General features: G+C 35.7%; 1 protein-coding gene across 1 annotated transcript; it reads right to left on the reverse strand.

Moving 5' to 3' along the window:
• Positions 1–904: 904 nt before the first annotated feature.
• Positions 905–25,751, reverse strand: LOC121420211. The gene is made up of 3 exons (XM_041614767.1): positions 25,508–25,751; positions 9,687–9,937; positions 905–2,046 (listed from the first exon to the last, which is right to left on the reverse strand). The coding sequence occupies exons 2-3, from the start codon at positions 9,928–9,930 to the stop codon at positions 1,676–1,678; spliced, it is 615 nt and encodes a 204-aa protein (XP_041470701.1). The 5' UTR covers positions 9,931–9,937; positions 25,508–25,751; the 3' UTR covers positions 905–1,675.
• Positions 25,752–27,116: the final 1,365 nt, after the last annotated feature.

Here is a 27,116-nt window from a genome sequence, read left to right on the forward strand (position 1 = left end):
TCTAAGTTAAAGAATTAACGCTAAGTAATATGATCAGCCCACTTTCAAGAATTTTCGTACTGGCGAGCACGAAAGTGTTTTCACGAAATCTTTCTTAATTTTCAAATTCAGTAAATTTGCTATTTAAAAAAAAAATCAAATCAATATGAATCTGTTACATACATGTACATACAATGTAGCAGTCCGAATACTAATAATGCAAATTTACATAAAAATACAATTTACATCTAAATATTTTGCACGCATATACATTCAAAAGTATAAATGTTGTTGAACGTGACATTATCTAACCAGTTTTCAAAGTTATAAATTTTCGTATTGAAGATAAAATAAATTTCGACATTGCAGGTATTTTGTGCTAAATAACTGGTGAACCCCACCACAAAATGCACTACTTCATGCTGAGTGTTGAATGAAACAAACTTCATTATACTTTGGAATACCACTGTATTTCATTGCGTTTACAGTCGTAATTGAATAATAACTACGTAATTGATTAATTGCAACATAATTAGTTGGAGTTATCCATAAAATTGTAAAAAAGAACACTTTAAGTTTAGACTAGAAGGATAGTAATATGATATTTAGAATTTAAATTATGTAAATTAAAATTTGAACAAAATGTATAAATGCACTTACACAGTATGAATTAACTTGTACTAAACTTTCTTATTCGATCTCTGATGAAAAGTTCAGCATTTTGCTGTATGACTTTAAACTTTATTCATCTAGATATAGTTATTTTCATCTCCAGTGTCCTACTTTAATACAAAGTTTACGTATATACAGTTAAAGTTAGTATGCAACGTGTAAGCATACAGAGAATTTTATATTATTACTCAATATTCAGCTAAGACATGTAAGGCATGGTGGAGGTCATTCAGAAATTTATTTATTGTATTTATTTACTTTATTTCTTGCAGAAGAAATACAAAACATTCCAAATGTCATGAATATACGAACATTAAAAGACCTATTGACCCATGGCCAGGAAAAGCCAGTAGGAAACTAGTTTATATTAAAGGCTCTCCCATCAAGGGTCGATAGTTTACAAATTACAAGAAAAGTGAAATGAATAAAATATATACTGATAATACCCCATATTTATAAAACGCTTTTCCCGAATGGCACAAAGCGCTCCCAATTTCAGTCTACCTTAATAATACTAAAACAAATACAGAATGATAAACATATAAAATGAAGGCAGTTGCCTTTAGCCAAAAGGTTTTCAGAGACTTTCGAGAGATTAAAATGCCATCAAAACACATTTAGATATATTAAAAAAGAAACAACCATTGAAGCAATGGAAGCAGGGAGATGCATGTGGAAACATGCGAAATACATTCAAATGAGAGCTATTTACAATATAAGATACACACCTATGATTATTCTAATCGTCATTCAATATGTTACTACAATGTGGAAAAAAAGAAAAGAAATAGAGCTGAGTTGGAACGGGAAAACTACTATGAATAAATTTTATGAATTTAAATCAGTAAGGTGGATGTGTCATGTATGATAAATTTGAGGACAATTCATTTCATATACATGTTAGTGTAAAACTAATAGTACCATAACAAAAATTACAATTATTATCATTATTACTGAAAGTGAGGCATCAGAAATTAATGGAATATTTAGAAATACAAGATCAAGTCTAAATGTATAAAGGAAATCATGAGTTTGTATTGGATGTGGACTTCTGAGATGTACTTATTCCAGGTAAACTCAATTTATCTAGCTCCTTTTTACGTTTCTCAATTTTTTTCATATCATCTTGTATTTCCTGCTCCATCAATTTCTTTACAACGTTCTGAGTCTTCTCTAATTCCTTACTATTCTGGTCAATATCTTTATCTATCTCCTTCTGCTTTTTACGTAAAACGTCCTGATCTGCTTTCAACTGTTTAAGTTTCATCTTCTCTGTTTCGAGTTTGGACTTTGCTCTAGGTTTCTTTTTAGCAGGAGTGGCGTCCTCGGTAGGTATAGTAGGCGACTCCAGTTCCCGTTTCTTGGGCAGATTGGTTTTCGGGGCAGTCTTCTTACCTATTGTTTTAACGAATAATGACCGGAGATAATGAAAATAACGTGAAAACATGCAAAATGTGCTCTTGACCTAAAGCATAGTTTGACATAAATAATCTGTCAATCGTGAAAAAAGGGATATATTTCGTCTTTTCGGTCAAATTTCCAATACTTGTTAAGGGTAGGGTTTCACACGCCAAATACTTGTTAAGAGATACTGCATTTTCATAATCTGGAAAAGACTTGCTTTCCTTGTTTAGGGTGTTTTTAGAAACCCCATGGTCGCACCTGGTATCATCTCGTCAATGGAAGTGGTCCCCCGGGAATTGGAAATCTAATCCCCCATTTGGGGGAGAGTAAACATAATGCCATCAAATTGTGTGCTAGATAGCTTATTGTTTATGGAGGAGGAACAAATAAAAGAAAAAAAGGAAATTCGGATGTTTTTCAGACGGATAGGCCTATTGCATGCTGTGTACATATCAATGCAGGCAAAAGGGTTTAGCGGGAGCTGGAGAGGTGATCTGACCCATGGAATCAATTGCCAGTGATCCGCCAATAATCCACATTTGATGCAATATCGATATTTGATGGACTGTAATGGTTTACATCTAAGCCTTAATTCAGTAAGTATTTCCTCACTCAATATGTACTCGATTTGTTTGAAAAACCACTTTCTTATCCATGTCATAATTTACCAGACGCATAGCGTTTCTCATATCTCCAGCCATCCGCTGCCAGAGTGAAAAGCACCGCGGGCTCAGGCGGGCATATGCTATGATGACGAGTTGTACATGCATTAAATCTCACAACTTTGGGTGGCATACATGGCGTCGCGTCAGAGAATTTTGCGCATGAAAAACAGATCTATAGGGCATGTAACCCAAAGCTTAGCAATGATTATAGAACAGTTTTCTACGTTTGATTCTATTGACTATCATGTACAATCAATCTTAAAAATCGAGTATATGATCCATCGTTAACCTTTGTGTTACGGAACCCGAATGCCACTCCCAGAAGTTTGCAAAACAGGCAATAACTTCGGTTACAACTCACCATGCACCTCCAAAAGCGTGATCCGTGACAAAGTTTATTAAGGGTGTATGGTTTCATGGTTTCAGATTTTGGGGCAACACAGGTTAACCCATTCCAAACATGTGTTCCCTCGGATTTTTCACCCCGGCCTAACATGCAGGAGTTATATAGCACAGCATGTACGTTGTCTTTTGGATATATATATTTGTCTTTTGATATATATACACAAACAACAATGAATATAAATGTAAACGAAGTAAAAAAGAGATCTTAACGAATACAACCCAGCATATACATTTTAAAAAGAACAGTTTTGCATCATTTTATCATACCTTCCACATTTCCAGGGGGTGCTGCCTATGGAAAAATAACACACGCACCACCCCCAAGGAAAATTTGTGGGGTGCTTCAGCTAAGTTCAGCACCCCTGGCACTCCCGCTTCCCGGCTATGGCGACATACACTAGAAACCTTAAGTGTGACGCGCGTAACAGCACTGTAGATTTTTTTTCATAATAAAGGGGTTTATAGTTGGCAATCTATAGTAGGACCCATCGAGTATTCTATATACACCCTACCAGTTGGTAACATTATTACACATCATTGTATCAACTACCATCTTTATGCCGATGACACCAATTGTATATTTAATTCAATCCGAAAATCCCAGGAGATTTAGTTGTTGCTATATTTCGACTTCAGAACTGTATTTTAGATATTAGAAACTGGATGACAGTAATAAATCAAAGTTAAATGACTCAAAAACACAATTCTTCATAGCGGCCTCTCCACACAACCTACACAATCTGCCAAATCTAAAGTTAATAGTTGGCGATATATCCATAAGCCCTTCAGTTACTGTTAAAAATCTTGGTGTAATTTTTGAGAGAGAAATGTCAATGGTGGACAGTGTTTCTCAAATATGCACTACTGTAACTTTTCATTTAAGGAATATTTCTCGAATTAGAAGATATATTACTCAATCGGCCTGTAACAATACAATTCGTTCTCTAGTTCTGTCCCGTTTAGATTACTGCAATGGTCTTCTTTCTAACATCCCCATTACTCGAGTAGATCGCATTCAAAGGCTTCAAAATTGGGCAGCTCGAATAATTTATCAAGTAACAAGATTCCACTTCTCTAAACCACTCCTTGAATCGTTACACTGGCTTCCCATACGATATCGTATAGTTTTTAAGTTACTTTAGTTAGTTTTTAAGTCTCTTAATAAGCAGGCACCTTTTATATTTGTGTGATTGTTTGACCCTATACACCCCTCGCAGGAATGTACGAGTCTCTAGTGACCCAATCTGTCTCACATATAAAATCACTAAGAAACTGGCTGGAGATAGGACTTTTACCATAATATTGGAATCGCTTACCTTTTACTCTTGGACAATCACCATATCTTGCTTCATTTAAAAAGGGACTTAAAGCCTTTCTTTTTTCCAATTTTTAGGATTGTCAGGTTTCATTTTTATAGTTGTAACAATTTCTTTTTCGTGTTGTAAGCGCTTTGGGCCATTCTGGAAAAAGCGCAGTATATAAATAATAATAATAACAATCTTCTTTGCTGTTTTGATTTAGGACCTTATGCTCCCTTTTTACCTACAAATTATACTACCTAATACTTTTTAAGTAAACTTATTATGCTTGTATTTTCTTGACTTGCTTGGCACATTTCGAGGGCGTTTGCAACTTGAAGTATTGTCAAGCTCGGTAAAAAAATTATGCAAAGAGCAAATTGATATATTAAAATGGTTATAAGGTTGGACAGAATAAAAAAAATCATGTATTTACAGACAACAGAACATGTTTTTATTAGAATCATAAAAATATAAAAAGACATGGAGCTCTCCAGATTATACGCGCCAGTCACTTTTACAAGCAGGACTTAAGCCAAGGAAAACACATGTAACGTCAATTTATTAGTACCGATTAGTCCCCATTAACCTGTCAGTAGGTCCTTGATCTACACATTTCAATAAACTACTTATGTTACCGCCAAAAAGCAAATTCTATATTGACAAAGTAAATGTGCGCAGCGCAATATATTGTTTGTGCATGGCATAAGGCAAGCCAACCGAAAACGGTTAGTTGTATGATATATAACACATAATAATTTACGTATGTAACTGGGGTTAGTTAACACATGCTGTTCCCTTTTTCCTTCTTCATGACAGAAACAGAAAAACGGGCATTTGTTTTATTTGACCATTGAAACCATGGTTTAGACACCGGATTAAAGTCACTTCAGTAAGTAATAGATGGAATTGTGGATTTTAGCCTACATGTACGGCACTCTCTTCGGGCGCCATCCTGGATTTTTCAGGTACCAGGAGTGCTTGTGGTCGCATTTCATAAGTTGGGTATGCAAAAAGGGTGGCGTATGAACAATTTTCCACACGGTGCCATGGATAAATTGTTGCTACATCACAGTATCTTGACCAAATTTATTGAGTAATATCTCATTTTGAAGCTAGAACTATAGGCTAAATATATTACTATGAATTAAATCAATACAATATCAGGAACAAAAACTATAGCACATTAAGTTTGAAGTAACAGGGGTGGCGGAGCCGGTGGATGCGGAGCCGGTGGATGTGGTAAATGATAAAATATTAATTAAACCTAATTAACAACTTACTATAATATGTAATATGACTGTTATCCTCATATTTCTGGGCGTTTTAAAACAGGGAACAACTAAATGTCATAAAAATTTGACAATTTTGAAAATATGCAGCATTGGAATACATGTGTATGTCAGCTCTGATCTGCAACCTAATCAATTAGTAAACCGGAGAGATTTGGTTAATTATCTAATTTGTAATCTTAATTTTTAGTACAAATGTTGTGTATCATTGCAACAAACATTTCTACCCATGATATTGTCATTTTGCCAAGCATATAAATACAGTGACAGGTATTTTGGGGGCAAAAATGTGAAATTAAATACTGTTAATTAATTAGTATAATTAATATGCATACAATAATAGATAATTATTTGATTTTTGGTACAGATTTAATTACTGATGTTTAAAGATTATAACTGCAAAATACTAGGGTGATCCAACGTTGCATTAACTTTTGACACCATTTTATGTGCAGCAGGTCCAATTTGAGAAAAACACATTTCAAAATTCACAATTACATTGACGTCTATGTAATAATTAGCTGTTAATTAGTCATTTTAAGGAAAAATAAAGATATTTGAGACTTAAAACTTTTTCATTATTTAGAGAATGGTAATAGCTATAACATATCAAAAAATAAAATTTTTGACCATTTTTACCCTGTTCGCGAAATTGGACCACCTTATGACATGCGACCACATATTTACTCTAACTTGTATTAACAATTAATTTTCCCCCTGGATCATGGAATATGAACCGAAATAAGATTCAAGGGTGGATAATGAGCGAGTTATAGCCATGGGGGGGGGGCACTTCCATTGACGAGTGGATACCATGCGCGACCATGGGGTCTCGAAAAGCACCCTAAACACTTATTTTCCATATTCTGAAAACTTTCAGAATATGGAAAATATTCTGAACCATCTTCCAGAGCTCGCGCAAGTCGGACTCTAAACACGTATTGTTGGGGCAAAAAGGGCATTCTTTGTAAAACATTTTAATTTTGTTTTATCCCCGCAAATCTGACCCTAAACACGTATCTTTCCTAGCGAAATATATACCTTTTTTTCATTATTTCAGTGTTTTTGACACCCATATCACGTTACGTACGTAACGCGCCCTAATCTTGAAAAAGACATCCTCTTACATGTTTTTTGATTGCGCATGGTATCCACTCGTAAATGTAAGTGGCCCCCGGGGTGCGCGACCCGCGCATTTCCGTTTTACACCCTTGCGAAGGCATTTTCCGTAAAAATAGCTAAAAAGCGACTAGTGAAGAGTCTACGTTTGTATACATTATCAGCTGGGCGCGCGATGCAAAAGTCCGCACCGAAGAGAACAACAGAACATGTTCAAATCATAGAGCTCTATGTTCAAATGCAGCTGTATTCAGGTTCAACACGAATGTTTGCCTTGATCATTTGCCTTTGCCGAATTGCAGGTAATTTGCACCATGGACCCATTACTAATATCATGAATACCCATTAGTGGTATAGTTCAGTGGTAATTTGCCCCCTCACTATCATGGAAGAAGATGATATTCACCGTTGTATGACACTGCATTCTATGAGTAGGATGTAAAATAGACCTATTAAAGTTTATTTTTTGATAAAAGAAAAACAATCATTATATAGCCTATAGGGTATACGTAAAACAATGTTTGTTGATCACTGCATTTTTAATGTAAGATTAAGATTCATACAAGCTTGACGAATACAGTATGTTCTAACAATATTTATTCATATTTTATCTATTCACTTGTTGGCAATAATTTTTTATGTTATTTGTTCTTTTTTTAAACTTTGTTTGATGTATACTTTGTACCTTAATTTGACGATGGTATTTGGGGCCGTGTATTAGTGATAAAAGATATATAAAACTCAATAAATAAAGTAAAATTCGCAGAGCAAAATGCTGGAAAATTGATCAAAATCGGATAATAAATAACGAAGTTATTTGATTCTAAAGATTTGCATCATTCCGGTGAAACAATTCTAGGCATGTCTTCATGAATATTCATTAGATGGGCTGATGATGTCATATTTTGTATTTTATTTTATGAAATTATGTTTATTCAATTGTTTTTTTCTACCGAGAACTAACAATTGGATTGACAACTAATTAAGTGCATTATTTATTTATTGCCGCAACTTATTTCATCATAATGGAGACAAATCATTTACAGATTTATGAAAAAATGAAAAAAAAAATAATTTCATGTATAATAACATAGGAAAAAGGAAAGTGGGGATGTGACATCATCAATCCACCTTGATGATATGCATGTATTCAACTGTTTTCACAAATTATTAATAAACTTTTAAAACTTGTCCGATTCTGATAAAATTGTCAGCCTTTTGATCTGTGAATTTTACTCTATTTATTAAGATTTTCAGCCTGGACGATTCCTTTAAGGGGAAACTAACTGGACAAATTATACTTTGTTGATTATAAATTGCTACAAGTAGTTTTTAGTTTGTTTTCAAGTTATAACTATAATTAGTTGTAATATAAATATTAGTAGTCGCCGCATCGTCGTAATAATAGTAATAATAGTGGTACATTTAGTAATTAATGTAGTTATAAATTTATTATTGTTATATTATAAATCATTATTATTATATTTTATCATGGTTAGTAGTAGAAGATAGTATACTTTATTTTCATTGGAATCATTTTGAAACTGTTATTATAAATTGCATAGTTTGTTGTCAATATCGTCATCATTATTATCACTATTATTATCATTATTATTGTTAGCGTCGTTGTTATGAACAGTATTAGTAGTTACTACTGTTATTAATTATTTAATTATTACCGTTCTTCTTGTTCTTGTTCTAGCTTCTCCTCCGGCCTTCCATTCAGTCTTCTTCTTCATTCTTCTTCTCCTCATTCTTTTTCTTCTCATTCTTCTTCTCATTCTTCTTCTTCTCAGTCTTCTTCTTCTTCTCATTTTTCTCCTCAGTCTTCTTCTTCTCAATTTTCTTCTTCTCAATTCTCTTTCTTCTTCTCATTCTTCTTCTTCTCATTCTTCTTCTTCTCAGTCTTCTTATTATTCCTCTTCTTATTATTATTCCTCTTCTTCTTCTCATTCTTCTTCTCAGTCTTCTCCTTCTCAGTCTTCTTGTTTTCTTCTTTTTCTTCTGCTTTTTTTTCTTATCATCATCATCACTATTATTATTATGTATTATTATTATTATTATGTATTATTATTATCATCAGTAGTAGTAGCAGTAGTCGTCGTCGTGGTGGTGGTAGTAGTAGTAGTAGTAGCAGCAGCAGCAGCAGTAGTAGTTGCAACAGTAGTACTCAGTAGTAGTAGTATCGGTGGTAACTAGTATATTTTATTTCATCGTGACATATAGAATAATTTTGAAACAATTATGAGTCGAAACAACTGGACCCTGTTTCTACATTCTCTTTCGTTTGGTACTATTGTTGCGATTCTTGTCTTATCATTATTCTGCTTACTAAATTAATTTTGGCTATTGCCCAAATTCTAAGTTTCTCACCTCCCTGAGTACACAAACGGCACTGCAAGACATGTTCGGATTTAATTCATATGAAAGCTCTGTGTACATATATGAAGTTATGTGGCCGTGTAGCCACTGAACTCTGTGCCATCAGTGGCTGTACTGCATGCGGTTGTGTGTTGGGGAAACTCGCCAGTGTCGGACTCTCATGAACAGCGACGTGTGTAGACTCTTCACTAGTCGCTTTTTAGCTATTTTTGCGGAGAATGCCTTCGCCAGGGTGTAAAATGGAAACGGCCCCCGGATTTTTGTGAGCGGTGGCCATCTTGGACGCCATCTTGAAAATAACCACTTCCTCGGATGCGGATTTGGTAGACTTTTAAAGTTTTAGTATATTATTTCCGAGGTAAAATACTGCCAATAACAGTTGAAAATCATTTGTTGTAATTTGTTCCTGGTCAATCCATATATTGACCCGTCTAATTCAATCGCTAGGTAGGTATGCTTCAAACACTCACGTGTAGGCAGATGTGTGTCCGCGGCTGCTGTGTGATTACAGTCAGTCAGTATTTGACGAAGTTTACTCTTCTGCTCTCTGGGAGTGGTATCAGCCATGATTTTGGTTAAAACCTTGTAGCAGTCTGAATCTAGACTCTCGACTTGAGGTCGAGTCAGCCCTCCGCTTACACCTATCTTCACGACATCTCTGTTTCCGATGTCGTCAGCTATTTCCAGTAACTTGCTCTCAGGTATTCCCTTCATTCTCACGCTGTGATTGAATAAGGAGAAAGAAGACATGAAACTTTCTTCATGTTCACATTATGGAAAGTGTATGCACGGGTGTCAGCATTTGCAAGGATATTTTATGGAAGAAAGATGTGAGGGTGTGTGGGTACATGTTCTATGTGAAACAATAAATCCGGTATTTCCTTTGTGACCTTAAATGACAAGTCCCCCCCAATAAAAACTTGATTTGAATAAAAAGAGAAAAATTAAGCAAGCATAACACTGAAAATTTCATCTAAATCGGATGTAAAATAAGAAAGTTATGGCATTTTAAAGTTTCGCTTATTTTCAACAAAATAGTTATATGAACGAGCCAGTTACATCCAAATGCGAGAGTTGATGACATCACTCACTCACTATTTCTTTTGTATTTTATTATATGAAATATGAAATATTTTTATTTTTTCGTCATTGTCATGTGAAATGAAGTTTCATTCCTCCCTGAACACGTGGAATTCCATTATTTTAACATTTTGTGCTTCGGGCAATGAGGTCCTAATCATCAAATTCGTAAAAATTGAAATATTGTATAATTCAAACAATAAAAAACAAAAGAAATAGTGAGTGAGTCACGTCATCGACTCTCTCATTTGGATGTAACTGGCTCGTTCATATAACTATTTTGTTGAAAATAACCGAAACTTTGAAATGTCATAACTTTCTTATTTTACATCCGATTTTGATGAAATTTTCAGCATTGTGCTTGTCTGATTTTTCTATATTGATTTAAATCTACATTTTTCTGAGGTGGACTTGACCTTTAAACGTCATTCTGAAAGACACGATTAGGGGTTTGAACCTTGGATCTTTGAATCTTTCTCTTTTTTTTGGGGGGGAGGGGCTGGACGGATAGCTGAAATCCGTTTATTTGGGGGAGGATTTAATTATTAATATTATTTTTTTTACTTTACTCTCCTGCCAAGACGATTATCCATCTCGCATAATTAGGTGTTTTATTCACCCAAATGACATTTACCCCAGCGACAATTGGTCCGATGGGAAAACTGCACATTTAGCGAAACAAAAAACCTGACCTCTAAAACTAAATAAACCCTAATCCTAACAACATTTTTCTTAAACAAAAACTATTACAATCCGAATTTTAATCCTATGCCTTCTTAGATATTAAAGACAACTGGCGCGCATTATGCGGAGCTTTGGAAATTGTACCAATTATTATTCTATTCATGGATGTTAATATTTTTAGAAGCGATATTTTTCTCACTGTGTTATAAAGAATAGACCTATAGCTTTGTCAGCATAGTCCACGTCCTGGACGATTTTTACTGATTGGGCAAACCATAACCAACACACACACGCCCGGGCCCGCGCCCTCCACTGATTCACTTACCCCCAGTGATTCACCTTACCCACTGATTCACTTTCCCCGAAAAAAAAATCGTCCAGGCCATCTCGGCAGAGAGAGGGAAGATAATGAAGTTGTGACCTTTGTCTGACCCAGAGGTTACGACCGCCCCTCGCAGATATTGCGCAAGGAGCACATGAATATTCAAGTATATGTTTGAACGCAAGCTAGCGCATTGACCTCGCAGAGCGAGGGCTAGTCCAGATTGGACCTTGTTGTTTGGAAGTGCCCTTTCCCAAAAGCTAACATAGAGGGCACATGTCTCCCAATCTCTAATCAGCGACAATCCACTCATCTCTTGGTGGGGAGCGAAGATGAGTGGATTGTCGCTGATTATAGAGATTGGGAGACATGTGCCCTCTATGTTAGCTTTTGGGAAAGGGCACTTCCAAACAACAAGGTCCAATCTGGACTAAGCGAGGGCATGTCCTGTGTGCACAGTATACAGTACAATATTATTGGTACAATGAACATAAACAATGCACGTGAGTTTGGATTGGAGAAAAGCATAATGGCTACCAAAATATGGCATAGGCGGATCCAGGGGGGGCAGAGGGGAGCAAAAAGAAAGAAAAAAGGGGAAAGAAAGAAAAAAAAGAGAAAAAAAAGGGAAAAGTGAGGAAAAAAAGAAGGGGAGGAAGACGAGTGAATAAAATAAGATGGGGGAAGACTTGGAAAATAATTTTTAAAAATCCTTCATGTTGGGATGTAAAATTTTCGCTCTCGCTTCGCGCTCGCATTGCCTTTTAGCTAAATATTGAGCTTAGAATATCAAATTTTGAAGTCAATATACACAAACATATTTCAGGTCGGAAATTGAACTTTCATTATTTTGTTTGATTTACAAATTGAATTTAAGAAAGTGCTCTGTAAAAATATATGTTTTACTGTGGTCTGAATATTAACAATTTCTGCTTGCGCTGCACGCTCGCAATATTTGTTTGTCAGGTACCTTTTATTTTCGTGTATTCCATAAAGTTATCAAAATATCCCTTTTCAGGTCTGATTGCCAAAACGTATCAGCTAGCGCTGCACGTTCGCATTTTCATGTTTCATTGGTGAGTTATGTATATCTCAATATCAATTCTAAAACAATTAAACTACTTAAAATCCCCATTTGATGACAGTTTATCAAAAATTTCTGCTCTCATTGATTTTTGAAAGATATTAACTCATACATCATATTCATAATTACAAATTGCTTTAAATGTCCAGTTTTTCAGGTATAGTTTCGCGCTCTCATGCTTTGGAAGCGAAATAGGAAGATAGTCATCATTTTCATATTATGACATAATGTCTTTATAGAATGTCCCGGTCCTATGTCAAAACTCAAAGTAATAATAATGAAACATATCAGCTCTTTTTTTTAACTGTGATCCATATCCACCTCACAATTTTCCCACAAAGTGCTTGAAATACAGAGCTTAAATTGACCCTCTTTCAGATCAGAATATCATGTTTCTTAGCTCGCGCTTTGCGCTCGCTTTGCTGATTTTCATGATAAGAAAGATATTTAGAATACCAAATTCTAGGTCACGATCGAAATCTACAACATGCGAGTGCACATTCTTCAGATGCGCAGCTGGTTCTCTATCTAAATCATTATCCATTGCAGGGCCGTCACCAGCTTTTTTCTAGGGGGGGGGTGCTTTTTATGAAAAAAAACACAAAAAACAACGTATTAACTCAATTTCATGCAGTTATATAGCCCGCCGGCCAGAATGGATATAGAAAGTACATACTGGTCAACATGCCTATTGTTCCTCAATGCAGTTTCGGTGTCTGTGAAGGATACTGGCTTACCATTGCTAGATGTCACCCCCCCCCCTCTGTTTTTTTTTTTTTGTTTTGTTTTTTTTAATTTTTTTTTTAATTTTATTATTATTATTTTTTTTTTGGTTCTGAAGGGGGGTGCGTTCGCACCCTCCGCACCCCCCTGGCGACGGCCCTACAGTTTCAGATCACAATATCAATAATTGTTTGCTGGCGATTTGCTCTCGCATTATTTTTTTCCGCTCGCGCTTCACGCTCGCATCAATTGTTTAGTTATATACTTATCCTTTTCATGATTACAAAAAAGCTTAGAATTTCCATTCTTCAGTTAGAAATGTCAAAAATTTTCGCGCTCGCATTATTAATGTACGTTGATTTCCAATTACTCATCCTTTTCATGATTTAAAAAATATGAATAGAGTCAAGTTCCACTTTTGGGTTTAAATCTCGAAGTTTTCAGCTCGCGCTTCGCGCGCATCACTTAACATATGTAACGTCTTCATGGCCTACAAGCAGCCGTTAACAGATCCTTTTTATCAGATCAATACGTATATCAAAAATAAGTAAAAAAAAAAAAAAATTCTGCTCGCTCTTTGCGCTCGCATTATTAATGTAGGATGATTTTCAATTACTCATCCTTTTCATGATTAAAAAAATACGAATAGAGAGTCTCATTTTTTAGGTTTAAATCTCGATTTTTTTCTGCTCGAACTTCGTGCTCGCATGAATTAATTAGATATATACTTATCCTTTTTCATTCTTCAGATAGAAATGTCCAAATTTGTGCTCGCTCTTTGCGCTCGCATTATTAATATAGGATGATTTCCAATTACTCATCCTTTTCATGATTAAAATAATATAAAAAGAGAGTCTCAATTTTAGGTTTAAATCTCGAATTCTTCTGCTCGCACTTCGTGCTCGCATCAATTAATTAGATATATACTTATCCTTTTTCATTCTTCAGGTAAAAATGTCAAAATTTCAGCTCGCTCTTTGCGCTCGCATTATTTGATAGTTGAAATATGTAACATCTTCATGGCTAACAAGCTGCCGTTAACAGATCCTTTTTTTATAAAATCAAAACATATCTTAAAAATTTTCTGCTCGCGCTTCGCGCTCGCACTTGAAATAAGGCTTATGATATTATATCAATATATCTATATATATAACTTAGTGACTAAGTGACTATTAGGACTACCCCTTCAAAGAAACAAACAAAAATTAACTTTGAGTGGCCGATCGGGAAAATGTGGCTGAAAAAAAATTCCGCCCCCCCCCCCCTATTGGCGAAGGCTGGATCCGCCCCTGAGATGGTGTATTGTTTGTGACTCGCAACTGGTAACTTGTAAAAGTTATGTAAGGATAAAGTCTGTGAAAGTTGCTAGAGCTGGATTTCAAGAACAATTGCAAGAAATTTTCGGAGATATTTCGTCCAATTCTTCCGACTGTATTTGCGACAGGTGCGTGACAAAAGTACGGAATGTGCACAAGTCCATTGAACTTTGCCAGGAACTTAGGGATCGATACGAGTCAACAAAACGTAATCATAGTCACAACCTATGGAAGCTTAAAAGTGCCACCGAGATGTTGAGATAATTATCTCGGGAAGTCGACATCTTGATAGCAAAAGATAAGATGACGAGATCCTGGATCTCATCATGTCGACATCTTTTAGAAGAGATGATGAGATGACAAGATCCTGGATCTCATCATGTCAACATCTTTTAGAAGAGATGATGAGATGACAAGATCCCGGATCTCATCATGTCAACATCTTTTAGAAGAGATGTTGAGATGACAAGATCCCGGATCTCATCATGTTGACATCTTTTAGAAGAGATGATGAGATGACAAGATCCTGGATCTCATCATGTTGACATCTTTTGGAAGAGATGATGAGATGACAAGATCCCGGATCTCATCATGTTGACATCTTGTAGAAGAGATGATGAGATGACAAGATCCTGGATCTCATCATGTTGACATCTTGTAGAAGAGATGATGAGATGACAAGATCCTGGATCTCATCATGTCAACATCTTAAGAAGAGATGTTGAGATGACAAGATCATCTCATCATCTTTTCTACAAGATGTCAACATGATGAGATCCGGGATCTTGTCATCTCAACATCTCTTCTAAAAGATGTTGACATGATGAGATCCGGGATCTTGTCATCTCATCATCTGTTCTAAAAGATGTTGACATGATGAGATCCAGGATCTTGTCATCTCATCATCTCTTCTAAAAGATGTCGACATGATGAGATCCAGGATCTCGTCATCTCAACATCTCTTCTAAAAGATGTTGACATGATGAGATCCAGGATCTCGTCATCTCATCATCTCTTCTAAAAGATGTTGACATGATGAGATCCAGGATCTCGTCATCTCATCATCTCTTCTAAAAGATGTCAACATGATGAGATCCAGGATCTCGTCATCTTATATTTTGCTATCAAGATGTCGACTTCCCGAGATAATTATCTCAACATCTCGGTGGCACTTTTAAGCTTCCATAACAACCTGTCATCTTCCATTTCTACACCATTAAAGACTATCCCCAACAGGCTGAATGTAGGAAGGGAAGCTAATGAAAGAAGCAAACGTAAAATTGCTTTTTCTCCAGGAACTCCAACTTCTCGAGTAAGTACAACGAGTAGATATAACTACGTTAGTCAAGTTCATGTGCCCATGCTGTCTCGTACTTAGTAACTCGTCAAAATAAAAATATGTTTTTATATCGATCATGTCGATATAGCCTGAGTCTGAGTGAAGTTAAAAATCCAAAAGTTTAGGACTAGATTCTAGACCAATCTGACTTTAAGCCCTTAATTTAAAAACAGACTCTAGAAGTTGTCTTCCACTTTCCTTTGAAAATAATCAAATAATATTACGACAGTAAAATATACCAAAAATAAAGATTTTCTCTAGTGTAATGAATTATGGGTTATGTTGATCTTATTGGCCCGAATTCACAAAGGTGGACTCTGCAAAATCCACGGATTTTAGAATCCGTGGATTTTTGAGTCCATGGATTCTGGAAAATCCACGGATTCTGCAGTTTGTGATTCACAAACAGTGGACTCAAAAATCCACGGATTCTACCAGACCCACGGTTGAGTCCATGGATTCAACCGTGGACTCGACCGAATCCACGGATTCAACCGTGAATTTTCAATCAAATTTAGGGACTTCCCCTTTTTGAGACTGCACTGCGCATGCTCAGTGTCATGAAAACAAACATCTGCAGCATATACACAATATACAAAAAAATATTATTCTAAAATAAATGTTTGCTGGTACCCCCCCCCCCCCTCCCCAAGAATTATGTTTGCTGGCATTGATTGTTGTATATCTTTACACACACAAAAAAAAAATAAGCACATCATCAGCTAGCTGCACCTGATCAACCATGGCCCAGGGGCCCGTTGCAGAAAGAGTTGCAATCAAACGCAACTCTAAAAATCATGCGTAACTTGATTTTCAACCAATCAACAGCGCGCATTTGGGACTTGCGATTGATTTCTTGGCTTGCGTTCAAACGCAACTCTTTCTGCAACGGGCCCTGAAGTGGCAAAAAGCAGAAATCCATTATTTAATCGAGTTAATCTCAGATAGACAGGATAAGATATGTAACTGAGAAACTAATCACAATCCTTTCTAAAGCAACCAATTCCACATCACTAAAACACCACTGGATCCATCTTTAAGAACAAGGTAATCACTGATTGCCAATTCACTTTGAATCACGCCATGATCATGATGCAATCAGGAAACTAATCATGAATAACGTTTTCAGACATTCCAATCCTTTATACTTAAACATCATCACCTAATCTAAAATATCACAGCATTATATTTGATTTTGACACACACAAAAAAACATCATCACCATGATCACTCTTATGAATGGGAATAACATCTGGAATAATTCAAAGCACAATCAATTCAATTTGATAACAGACAACAATTTAATATATTATTTTGTCACATTTTCCACACATGAAAAACCACACTTTACATGATTATTTAACTATGATTACATAGATTATGACTGTTAAAATTAATTTTTCTGCAAGTCAAGTGATATGCATGTAATTTTTTTTTAATTTATATACATCATACTATCATGGAATACCATCAACCCTATACAGGCCTCGGAGCCCCCGCCCCTCAATGATTTACGCAATATTTTCGCAGCGCGATATTTTTTTAACGTGCTCTGTGACTTTTACCTTCAAGTCTTGCGCAACTTATGAGACCAGTTTTGCGTCACCCGGGTACGCGGTCCCGAAATTACGTAACATTATGTCAGACCAAAAATTGCTCAAAAGCGTGATTTCGTGTACAAAATCAATGCAAATTATGTTTTCAACCAAAAATCATAAATGTATGATTATTTTTAGCTTTGCTGGTTTAAATGTATTTATTTTATGCTGTTTATTATCAGAAGAGTCCCCAACAAATTTCATTGAAAAAACAATGATATCAAATATGCATTACGTGAAATTGGGAGTTGGGAGAAATTAATTGCCAAACACAGATTTACAAACTTTTTTGAGGGGTTTATATTGTATCAGCAGTACTGCAGATTATATTAAATACTCATAGATAAAGAAATAACAGAAGTTCTTGATTTGTTGATGTGGTTGGGAGAATTCATTTGAATATTGATATCATAAAAACTGTATATAGACATATCTATTCATAAATTAGGAATTATGTTGCAATGGATGACATTGTACTATAAAGACCAAGAAAAACAAATATAGTATACAGATAATACAGTACCTGACTCATTATCAATATTCATGAAAACTAGGGCCATACATTTTAAATGTCCAGCTCAGACGTCAGATAGGGGTAATACTATATTATATTTATGTTATTAATGTACTTATATTCATCACTCTGTATGATGATTAAGTATTTATTGAATATCGATATATGACTTCGGTATTATCAATTGAAAAATACACGAAGAGCATGACAGTAAGAAAGTGAGTATTTATTTTTAAAGTAAACCTAGTTAGAAGGATCTGGTCTTTGAATGATTTTCACACTTCTCTAACTTAAAGAAATACAATGGAATTATAAGATTTTGTATATATGTTGATATATCAAACACAATTATCGAAAGACTCACTTAAATTCTTAGTCTGTAGCGTCTAATATCAAGATAAATGAATTTGTAAGGAAAATGCTCAAGAGCATATTTAACCCTATATAGCCCGGGCTATTTTGAAATTGCATAGCCCAGGGGGGGGGGGGGGCTATTAGGCCCCCCCTCAGATCTCGGCTGTTTATCGACCAATTGCGACCAAATTTGGTGGGTGGGTGTCTCATTATGTATTTTACAAGAATGCGTTGTCAAATTTGTGATATTTATTATCATTTTTTTATTTATCTAATTAATTATGCAAATATTCAAATTTTTTCAAGGAATTTTCATTTTTTTGTAGTTTTCCCCCTATTTTTTGAGAAAATGCAATGGAATCAAGCATGTTAGTAGCCAGTCATGTAATCTAAAAGACAGCTCACTCAAGTGTATTGAAATTGTATAATTATTAGATTATAATAGTAATTAATTATGCGCATATGCTAATTTTTCTCGATAATATTCTTGTTTCCTTCCGTGTTTCCAAATTCTTATGTATTTCTTTGTTTTTAATTTATTATGTATTTCTTTGTTTTGAAATCTCTACTTTTTATTGCTTTTTTTAATCTAGAATAGTTGGTGATAGCCCAAAAGAAACTTATGTGAGGAAAAACAGAAAAAAACATTCATCTGACAACACTTATTGTAAAACCCATACATTGTACACACAAAAGTCAATGGAAATTGCCATTTTCGGTGACATTGGTTACGAATATGTGCTATATCTCCGCAAGTGTACCCCCGATTTTCACAAACGGTCTCAAAATGTGCCGGAGATGTGAAAGAAAAAAGTCATGAAATTTCAGCGTATTATTTTTTTGCATTTAGAAATTATCGCGAAATATGTCGAGGAGGGGCCTTTTAGGCCCCCCCCCCCCCCCCGGGCTATAAAGGGTTAAAGGACAAATAAGTACTGTACAGTACATTACAAAGAGAGGGTGCTAAATAAAACAATCTAAATTTCAATGCTTAAAAATAGTCAATGACCGCTATTATACTTTAGTGACATTGGAATGATGATAGGAGTACAAGTCACATTATCGACCCTTCCCCAAAAGTTCAGACTGGCATAACAGAGTCTACATTTATATTAAAAATGCAATCTGCACACTGACGGAATACCTGTTCTTCCGATTAAGGAAGTACAGGGCTTGTTCCCCACCAGGACTCCTAATGTAGACATGAGTCCCATTGATGACACCTATGACAACAGGTAGAGGTTCACTACTTCTGTATTCCTCCTCAGCTCAGATCACCCTCACACATGTTGATGAGATGGAGTGCAGTCTCTTTTGAGAAGCGATACCGCATTCGAAAGGCTTCATCCATGTACAACTCAAAAGGATTCATTCATTTCTGTAATCCCATCAGGGTCTGGGCCTGTTGGCTATCTGTGTATACATGGAAAAAGAATTAGAGTAGACAAACATGAAAAAAAAAAGATAATTCAAGATTCCGTGAACAATAGGTAAGGTTTGCTAACCATTCAGCCCCCCCCCCCTAGTCTTCTTAGGTACAGTATGGGAATAGCCCAGTCTATTTAGGATTAAGTTTTTCTTTTCCTTTCTTTTCCTAACTTTGTTTTTACATTAATATGCATTGCATACATCAAGACAAATGTTTCAAATAATCTGCTGCTTTAATTGCTGTACTCCTTTCATTCATTTTGACTCCTTCCATTTTTAAATCTTGAAAATTGTCACTGCTTGTGCAAGTAGGAACAAAAATTTGCCATGTTGGTTTCATCACTAGTGCTTCAACCAGTATCTCCTCCATATAGAAACAAGTCATAATTTTGTCAGTTATAAAAAAGGGAAATATTTTGCAATAAGCACTGCATCGGTTTATTGTTCAATTGAAACAAAGCTTACCTCTCTGAGGCTGTTGACACGATCAAGATGCATTAAATGAGCACGGTGATTTTCTGCCATTTTTTGTTCTGCATAGAAAATGAAATTGACATAGGGTTAAGTTTCAATGGCAAAGAAAATAGTCATAAGAAAAATGAGCATGAGACTAGAATGAGATTCAGTCATCAGTCATTGAGATAACAGTTTGAGAAAATTCTCTAAAATCTGTATTCTGAAAATTGTCTCATCTCTGTAAGGACATCCCCTATTTTATCTCTGAAAATGCCCATTTTTTTTCTTTGCTAAAATTAAAATACATGACTGCTCTCCCAAATTTATTTTCTTTGAAACGATTCATCATCTCAAATGAAATCTTCAAAATTGCTGAAAAGACTAGCCTGGAGGTTCCTGGAGAGTAAAAAATAGTCATAGCTGGCCCGTAGGCTTACTCATGACCATCATGACCCTGGATAGTACCAACTGAACTTCTGTCAGTTCTGAATCTGATTCTGAGACTGAGTGCACCGTAGAACTGATTTTTACTCTCCAGGAGCCTTCAGGCGTGCAGGCTAGAGTAAGATAGACCATGTAGATCTAAGAAAATCCAGCGACAGGGACAGGGGGAATCATAAATTTCGGAAGAACCGAGTGAAAAGGGGAACAAGTCAAGGGTATAATCGTCTAACGTCAACGAGTACGTCTAGCCGTGTCACAGAGCTCGCGAAAGAACAACACAGAAATGCACTTGTGGGGCTACACAAAACCATTTCCGCGAGAATGTTTTCACTATCTCGACTCTCATGACCGTACCTAATATACATGCATTTATGACATAAATTCGGACATTAATTCACAAATCAATACATAAAAAGTGACAAAAAATATTGCTCATCAAACAAATATGTCAAATTACTCACAATTTTCTCGGAGCTCGGTCCAGCATGTATTTTTTCCACCACTTTCACGTCCAGTCTTCCACCTTAAATTTTGCTGCAAAATTATCGTCCAGCGGTTGTTGTCTGCACAAAGCTTAAAGATATACCCAAATGCTGCGCTGTGATTGGCCAATTACGCCTAGAATCCACGGATTCTGTGGAGTCCACTGTTTCAGACCACCCCAAACAGTTGACTCGAAATCGTGACGTAATAGACTTGGTTGAATCCGTGGATTCGGTCGAGTCCACCTTTGTGAATCACAAAAGCGAATCCGTGGACTGTGGACTCAACAAAATCCGTGGATTAATCCGTGGATTTTGCAGAATCCACCTTTGTGAATTCGGGCCATTAAGTTATAAGTTATGAGTGATTCAAACCAATCAAGTGATACAAATATAGTAGGCCTACAAAGTTTGGCAAAGAGAATATAACATAAAAGGTTTGGGACCCAAATAGAAGAGCTTGTGAAAGGGCCATTTGATGAAAGTAATATAAATTAAAGGAAGATATCTTATAGCAACGTAATGATGTAATGATGATAAACAAACATACATACAAAACAAAAATAATATAAGATGAAGTATAAAATGATAAAAACATTGTAGCAAAAATATTGATGATAAAAACAAACATAAAAAACGAGAATAATACAAATATATTTACAATGATAAACTAGAAAGTAAACAAAAGATTAATTAAAGACATTTTGCAAGCTCTGAAATAAGATTTTTGACATATTGGCAATTTGGGAATTCCAAAATGAGTTCAAAGCAGTTTTTGTTCTTCCAAATGGTTGATGGTTGATAAGAGTTCTCTGAAGTGTAATGTATGTAGTAGATCTACATCAATTTTCCCGGGGAGTAGCATTAAAGGTCAAGTCCACCTCAGAAAAATGTTGATTTGAATCAATAGAGAAAAATCAGACAAGCACAATGCTGAAAATTTCACCAAAATCGGATGTAAAATAAGAAAGTTATGACATTTCAAAGTTTTGCTTATTTTCAACAAAATAGTTATATGAACGAGCCAGTTACCTCCAAATGAGAGAGTCGATGACGTCATTCACTCACTATTTCTTTTGTTTTTATTGTTTGAATTATACAATATTTCAATTTATACGAATTTGACAATTAGGACCTCCTTGCCTGAAGCATAAAATGTTAAAATAATGGAATTCCACGTGTTTAGGGATGAATGAAACTTCATTTTACATGACAATGATGAGAAAATCAAAATATTTAATATTTCATATAATAAAATACAAAAGAAATAGTGAGTGATGTCATCATCTCTTGTTGAATTTTTCTCTTTTTATTCAAATCAAGTTTTTGTTGAGGTAGACTTGTCCTTTAAACCTAACAATAAGTCCATTAATACTACAGTGATCTCGGGATGATGAACAGAGTCTGGATGTTTGATTTGTTGATTTAATTATGAGACAGAAATCTTTCGTGCAGTGCTTTTGATTTAACATGATTTCCACCCCCCCCCCACATAATTCTATGTATGTATATGGGAGTGTGTATGTATTGACTATACATTATGTATTTATATTATGTATGTAATTTATTTACAGATCGGTGCTGCTTGGAAAATCACACTTTTTCCAAAGCCAGTTGGCAAACTAATAAAGGAATCATGTCCTCGCAAAAATCTGTGTTAGCTCCATGATGCAAGCATGCGTTGTACATGTGTACATAGGACATAGAGTGCACATGGTGTAATTTTTTTCCATGATGTATCAATAATTTTATTTCTTTATCATATAAAATCGTTCAAAAAATACTCAACCAAAAATAATTTTCATATTTATAAATATTTTTAAAGAATATTTTACAGAGATTGTGTGACGAATATTCGTAAAAAAGATTTATAAATTTTATTAATGTGAGTTAATTAATAAAACATATCCTTGAAATAAGACTGGGAACACCGTCCCCCAAAACTGTCACTTGTAGTTACGTAATGGCACCGAGGAGAACGCCGTTCTGATTGACAGGGTTTGTCGACCAATCGGAATCGAGAGCGAGGGAGACTGGGCTCAGTGGGCGGAATATCAGTTCCCTTGAATCTGACGGGGAACTTGCCAAGATTCACTGGACTGTTGTTTCATATGACTATTCAGGGTGTGTGTATGCGTGTACTGTTATGGGGTTGTAGTGTGCTGGGTGTTTGGTACAAAATAACAACAGTCCAGGAGGTGGACTATGTCAGCACCGTCAATGTGATATTCCCCGATTGGCTGAGTGCCAAGTGGGGAATTCCAAATTTACCTTATTTATCTTTCGTTCCCGCCAAATAAGTTGATATTTATTTTGGAATAAAGTCCAATTTACTATCATCATTATTATTTTTTGTTTCGCGTCGCCTGTGCCTGGGAGTCGAAATACAAACTGAATCACTGTGATCCGCAGGTCTCTCCTCACGATTTTGCTGATTGGGGAGTGCAGGTGGACCACTACACCAGTGTTTCCCCCTACTCTTATTCTGATAGTGCAGTCGGCTCGTAACGTGTAAAGGACGAGACACGTACTCCTCTACTCAAACGTGTATATACTGTATGTATATATATAATCTTATAAAAAAGTTTGGAAATCTGACTTTGATCGGAAATCCCTCCTTGGTTTTAGCAAATATCAATTTGTAATTAATGTTAATAAATAGAGCATTTAACTTTATTTAAAATGACATACCTGCATGATATAATTATGGTTACCATTTAGGTGCAGTGCTTTGAAATGTGGGGCAAGGTCAAAATTCAAAAGTTGCAAAATGACACAATAATCAGTCACTCCGTGGTGATGAGTGAGTTTCTCAGCGCTTTCTTTTACTTTGACCGAGAATTCCCCATCGGTTTTTAGTAAGTATCAATGTGTAATGGATATTAACGAATAGATCATTTAACTTTCTTCACAATTATACACTACATGATATGATGATCGTTCACATGGAGGTGCAAAATGACACAATGTTGAAAGTCACTGTTCTTTTTTCAGTGGTGATGAGTGAGTTCCTCAGCGGTTTCTTTTGTTTTCATGCATCTTAACATCAACATTAACATGGAATAAAACAAACATCTGCACAAGCAAAAACATAACAAACAAACAAACATGCATGGGTATTTCAAACCACGACTCAAACCATGTTATCTCACAGAACCATCACTACAGAAGCAGGAGCTTGATTTGAATGGATTTTCATCTCTATTGACACAGACAAAAGAACAATGTTCTGTATTGACCCTTCATGACTATTTCTGCTCGTTTTGCAGCTTTTCATTTCAGACCTAATCCAACAATTTTGAATCCTGCTCTTTTCGTGATGGCATGATCATAACAAGCATGAATATGCATTGTTTAAAATTGGGAGTTGGGAGAAAGTAATGGTCAAACTCAGATTTCCAAACCCCTTTTTGCTCGTTTTGCAGCTTTTCAATTCAGACCTCATCCAACATTTTTGAATCCTGCTCTTTTTGTGATGACATGATCATAACAAGCACGGTATCATTTTAAAAGAATTAAATGATCTATTGAATGATGTAAAGAATGCATTGTTTATAATTGGGAGTTGGGAGAAATTAATGGCCAAACACAGATTTCCAAACTTTTTTTGAGGGGTGTCATTAAGGGTTGGTACTTAAAAAATTTGTTCATGGGGTCCGTATTGCTATGGCGTTTTTCTTTATTAGAACAAAACAATTATTTGAAGAGAAGTGGGTGTCTGAATATGAAGCGGTAGTGAGTTTCATAGTTTAGGATAAATTATTTAGTAATAGAGCTTCAATTGAGAAATGTTAAATTCTTCGAATAGAATGGAAGAACATGTATTCATGTTCTTGTTACTTTGTTCAGGTCACGATGAGACCAGTAAAGATGCTGGTTAACATTAATAATCTACAGGCCTACGTGTACGTTCTCCAGCATATGCATGCTCGGTGATCAATTGCATCATACTGTTGTAAGGGATATCAGTGCTCGGATACTCTCAAAACTATGAAAACTAGGTAAATTGAACAAAACAGGCAACAAATATTTTGCTCTGCCAGTGTGTGAAATGGGAATTGTTTTTAACAAAACGCATAGTGCCATATTGGAGCCTCAATTGTGGCCAAGTGGATTTGTCTCCCAACTTTAAAATATAGGGTCATGGGTTCGAATTCCAGCCATGGCGTAATCTCCTTAAGCAAGATATCTATCCACAATATGCTGCTTAACCCAGGTTCGGTAAATAAGCGCTACCTGCAGGAAGTAATTCCTGAAAGAGCTTTGAGCACTGGAAACGTGAGCCGAGCTTCGCCGGCGTAAGAAAGATTACACCAATCAATGTGTATCCGTGAATGCACCAAAAAATAACATATAAACGTATAAATCAAAGATATGTTAATAAGAAACCAGTAAAGTAATAAGGCGTTACATAAATATTGAATTATTATTAGTTTTGTTGTTATCACACATCTTTGATCGACTTACTTTAGTTTGCTGGTAGAAAAGGCCGAAGTAAATCTCAGAGGAACAGTCGAATTCACGAAATATTTAAGGATTGTCTTAGTTTCCACTTCCAGAATATGAAGGGGATCAAACTCCAACACACGACTACGCGGGATTGAATTGGTTTGCCATTTGTGGGATTTCCCGGGCGCGAAATGTTCGATGTTGTTTATTGGAGGACAGAAATCAACGCCTCCTGATTGGATTACAAACTCTTGAGATATGGTTGTGATTCAGTCGTTTTGTAAAAAAAAAAGAAGAAAGATGTTTAGCGAGAGAGTCAACGATGAGCTGCATACGCATTAAGCATGTTGACACACACCATATCTATCGTGTGTGACGAACGTAAATTAGTTTGCCTGGTGTAAGGGTATCAATGAGTGTGTGTGTGTGAGGATGTGTGAAGGTGTGTTTCTGTAGGGAGGTCCGGGGGTGCGTTTTCCGTTTTACACCCTGGCGAAGGCAATCTCCGTAAAAATAGCTCCAAAGCGACTAGTGAAGAGTCTACATACCGGCACGTCGCTCGTGAGAACACACCAGTACCATTAATTCGCTGCACTGCATGCAATCTGCACAGCCGCTGACCATGCACTGACCATGCTGACAGCACAGAGCTGGCTACAAGGCCACGGCATTTCATGTACAGAGTCCAGATTGGACCTTGTTGTTTGGGGCACACATGAGTATTACAGACCCCCATTCACTCACGTGTTAAATCATGGCTTATAAAAAAATCAATCCCTCGATAGATTTTGTTGTAATTCACTGATTCAATAAACAGTGGAACAAAATTAATACGTTAATCAGGTACTTGCCCAGCTCAAACAAAAGTTAAATGGCCTGAAATAAGACTAACCATAATTTCGGTCAGTTCAGGGCTCACAGGCCTAATTCATTTCCCATAGACTCGTGTGTTAAAGTGGCACTAAAAAAAAATTGAAAAAAATAAGGAGGAAATTCGAGGGGTTGAATGTTTACTACCAGTGGATAGGATAAATGTCTGACATTCCATATCTGACCAGAAAAGGGTAACCTTGACCGGCTCATTTCCACTCTTCTGCTGATTGGATATGTAATAAATGCACACTTGATACGTCACCTTTTCATGATGTACCTGAATATAATGTTAATGACAATAGAAAGGAACCTGCTAACAATCAATTTCATTATGAAGATTGTGAATCAGTATTTAGAAACTTAGGTATGCATCGTGGCTTAAAGATCTGTCATTTAAATGTTTTCTCCCTTTTAAAGAATCTCGAAGAAGTTCAAAATCTGTTAACCCTTCAGAGTATCGATGTATTCACTTTGTGTGAAACCAGGCTGGATGACAACATAAATGATTGTACGCTCGATGTAGACATGGTAGATGGGTTTAATACAATTCGTGTAGATAGAAATAGACAAGGAGGAGGTATTATATTATATATACGGAATTCAATTAAATATTTCGTTATCATTGAGCTAAAATGTAACCTTTAATTACTCTGTATTAAAGTTGAATCATTTAAACAAAAACCGTTTTATATTGTGGTTTGGTACCGACCACCAGATTCATTAACAAGTTGCTTTGTAGAATTTAAAAAAATCT

The sequence above is a fragment of the Lytechinus variegatus genome, chromosome 8 (assembly GCF_018143015.1).
Source record: "Lytechinus variegatus isolate NC3 chromosome 8, Lvar_3.0, whole genome shotgun sequence".
Classification (NCBI taxonomy): domain Eukaryota; kingdom Metazoa; phylum Echinodermata; class Echinoidea; order Temnopleuroida; family Toxopneustidae; genus Lytechinus; species Lytechinus variegatus.

Excerpts from the sequence above, each read along its gene's own strand:
- LOC121420211 (XM_041614767.1), bottom strand. The coding sequence starts at position 9,930 with ATGAAGGGAATACCTGAGAGCAAGTTACTGGAAATAGCTGACGACATC. Across the intron at positions 2,047-9,686 it reads GGACACACATCTGCCTACAC|GTAAGAAGACTGCCCCGAAA; the intron begins GTGAGTGTTTGA and ends TTAAAACAATAG.